We start from the raw sequence: 5,724 nt of genomic DNA on the forward strand, positions 1-5,724 counted from the left end.
AGGCACAGATAGACAAGCAAGTACTTGACACTGCCAGAGGAGCTCACTCTAGTGACAGGTCATACAGGAAGCTTGGCAAGACCAAAAAACCACATCACTCCTGCAAGCAAACTCCAGACAACGTTTCCCTGCTCTGCCTTTCGGTCCTGTCGAAGTGATGAGAAAAGGCAATACCATTTCCACTCCCAAAGGTAATCATGCTGCAGCTTCAAATCATTCTTCTCTCACTGCCCAGAAGTGCCAGGTCGGGCCTGGCCCTGCAGAAATATCCACATCAATCTCATGCAGTAACATCTCACAGCAGCTCAGAACTGTGTCAGCTGGAACAGCTGGTTGACACGTGCTCCTTAATGTCTTGAGTGATGACCTGGAATGAAAAGTCAGACTTCCCATTGTGGAAACCTTTGCTGCTGATGTTATCAAACCAAACCTAAAGACAACCCTCCTGAACTACCTCCCCTCTGAGCAAAAGTCATGTTGAAGCAAAGAAAACTTAGATAAAGTAAAGCTTTCCAGAATTCTGGAGTTTTTCAGCATAGAAAGAACAGCGAAGCAACAGGATCAGTCTCCTTGGCAGATTCTGGATTAACCACTGGAGGTTTTTTCCAAGACCAAAGCATCTCCCAGGAGTGGCACAGGACATGGTGATGCTAGGACATGGGGCCCAGGGCAGGGGGTTGGCACCAGATGGTCACTCAGGTCCATTCCAACCCCTAAAGTTCCATGATTCTATTTGGGAGGAGATTAAATTCAAAGCAAAATAAAAGTCAGAGGAAAAAAAAGACAGAGCATTGTGCACAGATGATAGACTGCTACACTTTCTGCTCACAAGGTAAAGAAACAATGGAGAGAAACAAGAGGTTGTCTCTTCAAAAATCCAAATCACTAAGAGAACAAAGGGAAATTATTGCTCCTTTTTCCTGTCCACTTTTCCACCCTTCCCTTCCTCCTTCCCTCCCTCTCCCATAGAAAATAATCTCAAAATTAATTGCAGCAGAATCTTTTCTTTGCTGTTTGTTTTAAGCTATTGAATCACCATTTGTCCTCACTAGACACTGATGATTTAACTGCCAGTTTATTTTCAAACCAGACCAAGCATTTGGTTGTCATGCAAGTGCTCTATTTTAGCCCTAATGGAAATAATTAAACTGACTTAAGTGCATGAAGAAGCAAAGAGGAAATAAAACAGCCATTTATCTTATCCAAAGGTCTACCCAGTGTCCTGACCAGAAAGCAGAAGGTTCTACACAGTGATGCTAAAAGAGCTGAAAAACAAACACTCCATTCACTGTTGTCCTTGGCCATTAGCAAAGGCTTTAGGATTTGTGGTAGTAGCAGGTGCTGCAGTGACAATCTGTGTGATTCTCTATCTTCACGTTGTCCTTCAGGGTAATCTTAGAAAGAGAAAACACACACATATGACAAAGAGTTAGCATTACACAGTAAAAACAGCGTTGTCAAGAAAAGGGTGTATGAAACCTTTTCCTTAATCACATTCTTTGGGGCACATGGACTAGAAGGACCTCAACACCAACCTATGGAGCTGCACCATCAGTGCTTTTTGGAGCTGTAAAGAGGTTTTCAATAGTTACATGCCCAGTGACATAATTTAGTGTCCTGACACTTATTGGAGTGTCTAAGTTTCAAGAAGTGCCAAGTAACCAATCCATGAAAAATCAGGATGTGTTCTTAAAACACTTCCCTTGGGGATTGCACACAGGAAGACCACAAACCAAGGAGTTATTTGATCTCCACCAAATTCAGGCTGAGGCAAGGATATTTATACATATATACATATATATACTCAGGTAGGGCAGGTATAATGTTGTCTAGAACAAGATCTGTGTAACCTAGAATAAGCTCTGGAGTAAGATCCATGTTCTCCTCAGCTGAAAAGCCAGGATGGGTTCAGCTGGAGGTGTCTGTAGCACTGCCAGGTATCTGGGCTCTCATCTGGAGACCCAGTGCTCTCTTCAGCTGCACCCACTGAGCTGTCAGTTGACATCTGAGAGGTCAGAGGGGACCTCAAGCTCCAGCTGCCACTCTAGAAGCTCCTTCAGGGGTCCTGTGTCTCCAGCCACACACGTATGACTTCAGTACCCTAAGGCATCTCAGTGCCCCAAATCTGTGAGTGGATAACTTGGCTGAGCCTCGAGCTGACACAATTCCTGAGCCTGGTTCAGCTCACTACAGGAGACACACCTTAGCTGGTACAACTAGCTCACCATTTGTTACAGAAAACTTAAAGGTTTCTGCACTTGGAGCAGAATCACCCCCAAAACAACCAGATTTAGGAGAATCTCCCTTTACAGGAACCTTCCAGATGAGAGTGTTAAATGCTCACAGTAGTTGCACACGTCTACAGTTCCCTCTTTTGCCATTAAAACACAACCTCAATTAACCTCAGGAGCACAGATGGGTTTGGCCTCTCATTCCCATCTGTGTAATGGATAGTATTGATCAGACACCTTCCCAGTGAACTGTGCAGGAGAGAAATAGGACATTTGGCTGATTAAAGTCAAACACACTCTGCATAGCTTTGGAGGGGAGGGGGAACACCAAGCGGGGGCAAAAATGAGGGGAAACTCCACCAAGTCCACGAGTCCTCCACCACTGCAGCTGTCATGAGGCAAAGCAGTTTCACTGCACCAATGACCACATCCCAACTGAACATCACATTTGTTACTGGTTGATGCTTTAATTCCTTCTTTAGGGAAAAAGAAGGAACTAAAGCACATGGATAGAAATGCCAAGGATGCTTCCCTCAAATAGTTCTCCAGTGTCCTCCAGCAGAACCATATTCTTCTCCAGCGACTGTTCAGCTTAATACAGCATCCTAAAGGAAATTGAAATGGATCTCATTCACAGCCTCACCTTGGTAAAAGCCTTTGCTACACAGCACGTTGCTTCTGAGGTAATGTTCTTTGGAACGAGCATGGTCTTCTTGGACCTCATCGGGGTGGGATAGGCACGGGAGAAACAGCACCCAGTGCACTGGTAGATGGGAGCTCCTGGTTTGGAAAAGAATCTGTTCTCCCCTAGCTTGCACTCTGGGCAACCTGCCATCAAAAGAGAAAGAAGAGACTTATTGTTCAGCTGTATTTTCATTTTCAGAAAGAAAGGGAAAGTGCAGACCACAAGGGGAAGCAGCAGCCACAATTCTGCTGCTTGGTGTCTGCAGAACAGGAAAGCACAGACACCAAAGCTCATCCTTGGGGTTAGACTCGAGGAATCATAGAACCATCAGGGCTGGAGGAGACTTCTGAGGTCATCGAGTCCAACCATGAACCTGTCCCTGCTGGAACCCCCAAACCCTAACCCAGATCCTCCAGTGCCACATCAGACACCTCTGAAACACCTCCAGGGATGGTGACTGCACCACCTCCCTGGGCAATATCCCAGGGCCTCAACACCACAACAGGGAAAACATTTCTCCTCACACCCAATCTGACTCTGCCCTGGCTCAGCTCAAGGCCATTCCCTCTCTCCTCTCCCTCAGCCCTGGCAGGACACACATCCCACACCTCTCTCCAGCCCTGGCAGGACACACATCCTACAAAAAGTTCTGATTCTGCTGCTTCTGCAGTGTCATTGCCATTTAGATCTCAGGAGTACAAGAAACCAAACATTTCTATTTGGTAGCATTTCAAGGCTTAAGATCACCCACATCACCATGAAGAAATGGTCAGCTGGGGTTTCCTTCACCTGGAGAAATCAAGTTTAGACAAGAAATAGGAAGCATATTCACAGTGAAATCATCTTGATTTATTATTCCTTCATTGTCAATAAACACAACTAAGCAAAGAGATTTATGAAAAGAAGTGAGAGTTTAATTAATGCTCTTGATGAACCATTTCCCTGTTTCTGGATGCTGAAAGCAGCTTACCCTGCATGAGGAACTCTCCGTCGGGGAACGCATGAAGGAGATGTAGAAAGACAGAGAAAATGGTCAACATGACAGCTGCATATTTCCTGTAGCAATCCATGACCTGCCTGGAACACAGACACACAGGTTGTTGGTGGGTGTTTTGCATGGGGTGCAGCTCCAGGTGACACACTGACACAGCATTCCCTGTCAGGAGCAGAGGCAACCAGAGCCAGGGCTGAAAACAGACCTCAGAGCACTGAGGTGCATTTTGTAGGCTCAGAATCCCCTCCTGGTCCTGCTGACCACACTGTTCCTGCTCCAGCCCAGGATGCCATTGGCCTTCTTGCCCCCCTGAGCACACTGCTGGCTCCTGCTCAGCTCCTGTCTCTCCACACTCCCAGGTCCCTTTCTCCTGGTGCTCTCCAGCCACTCTGTCCCAGCCTGGAGCTCTGCATGGCACTGGGATGGCCAAAGTGCAGGACCTGGATCTTTTCTGAGAGGTAACTACTCCCTATGGTTGGCAAACCACAGTGTATGGATTGCTCTGTCTTCAGGTTTTGAAGCAAAATGAAGAAAGGAAGAACATAATCACCAAAATTGGAACATGACCTACTTATATAATATTTTTTTGATAACTGCTCACAGCAGAATTTTGCATGTGTAGGTATATAACACATATGAATGACACTTCATGCTTGGACTTTCCAGCCCTGCAGCCACCTGAACAGCTAGCACAGCCCTCAGTCAGAGCACAGAGGAGCAAAGCATGGGGCACTAACTGTCTGGGCATATTAAACTTGGGTAATATTAAAGAACAAATGAAGATGAGCACAAGTTATGTTTAAAGCAACGATTTCCCTCAGTTTATTTCTAGTTTCAAATGCCTGATAGGAACTGAGTGACTTTTCTCAGAGGTTGGGAAGTGCCCTGAAGTTCCCCTTTCTGGTATGGAGCTTCACAGGAAAGTTACTGGCCCAAACCACATTGGCTCTGCCAAAAGCATCCATGGCTCAGGATAAGACAGGACATTGCAACTAGGTGGTCTTCAAGGTCCCTTCCAACCCAAGCCATTCTCTGGTTCTATGATTGAGTTTTAGAGTCTTTTTCTTGCTGAGACAGGGAGCATAGCTCAACAGGAGGCTTTCCCTGGCCCTTGTAGATAATCCTGCGAGGAATTCTGGGCTAGGCACTGCTCACCTTCACCCTCAGGAGAAACTGTTTGGCTGTGGATGAACAACAGCACTTGGTTTACTGGCCCCAGCTCCTCCTGCTTCAGCCAAGCACCCCAGGCAGCCCCCCAAGCCCAGCAGGTCCTATCACCAAACTACTTAACTGCCTTCTCAGAAACATTATCAGATCATGCAGATGTCTCCAGCTCTGCAGTCACCTGCCCTGGCCATGCCTGGAGCTACCCTACCTGCCTGGGCTGTGCCTCAGCTGCTGCAATGAGCTCCTCCAGACTCTTCCAGCTGCATCTTTTCCAGTTTCTTCTGTGCCTGCACAGACCACCTGATTCCTTGACTTTAAAAGGCTGAAGCTGCCACACAAGAGCATGATGGGCCAAGGATTGATGTGTGGGATATATAAGTCTTAGATACTGAAAGTTCTTGTGCTTAGCAAGCACAGAAAACCACAGAAACACGCACCCCCAAAATTAAAGCCTTAACTTCTCGTGAGCTTCTCTTCTTCCCAACACACCAGGCAATGCTGCTACTGCCTGACAAATATTTCTCAGGTACAGATCAAATTGTGGCCCCAAATATGCCCAGAAGTGAGGTGGAAATGAGAAGGACAAGAATGCCACGAACACAGAAATCCATCTTGGGCTTTGGTGTAGAGGTTATTTCAGCATGCTC

The 5,724-nt window shown here is 46.4% G+C and overlaps 1 protein-coding gene across 1 annotated transcript; it reads right to left on the reverse strand.

Annotated features, from left to right (window-relative positions):
* Nucleotides 1-984: 984 nt before the first annotated feature.
* CGA (glycoprotein hormones, alpha polypeptide) lies at nucleotides 985-3,995 on the reverse strand. The gene is made up of 3 exons (XM_009084552.1): nucleotides 3,887-3,995; nucleotides 2,875-3,059; nucleotides 985-1,394 (listed from the first exon to the last, which is right to left on the reverse strand). The coding sequence occupies exons 1-3, from the start codon at nucleotides 3,984-3,986 to the stop codon at nucleotides 1,317-1,319; spliced, it is 363 nt and encodes a 120-aa protein (XP_009082800.1). The 5' UTR covers nucleotides 3,987-3,995; the 3' UTR covers nucleotides 985-1,316.
* Nucleotides 3,996-5,724: the final 1,729 nt, after the last annotated feature.

Source organism: Acanthisitta chloris, unplaced genomic scaffold (genome assembly GCF_000695815.1).
Source record: "Acanthisitta chloris isolate BGI_N310 unplaced genomic scaffold, ASM69581v1 scaffold24871, whole genome shotgun sequence".
Classification (NCBI taxonomy): Eukaryota; Metazoa; Chordata; class Aves; order Passeriformes; family Acanthisittidae; genus Acanthisitta; species Acanthisitta chloris.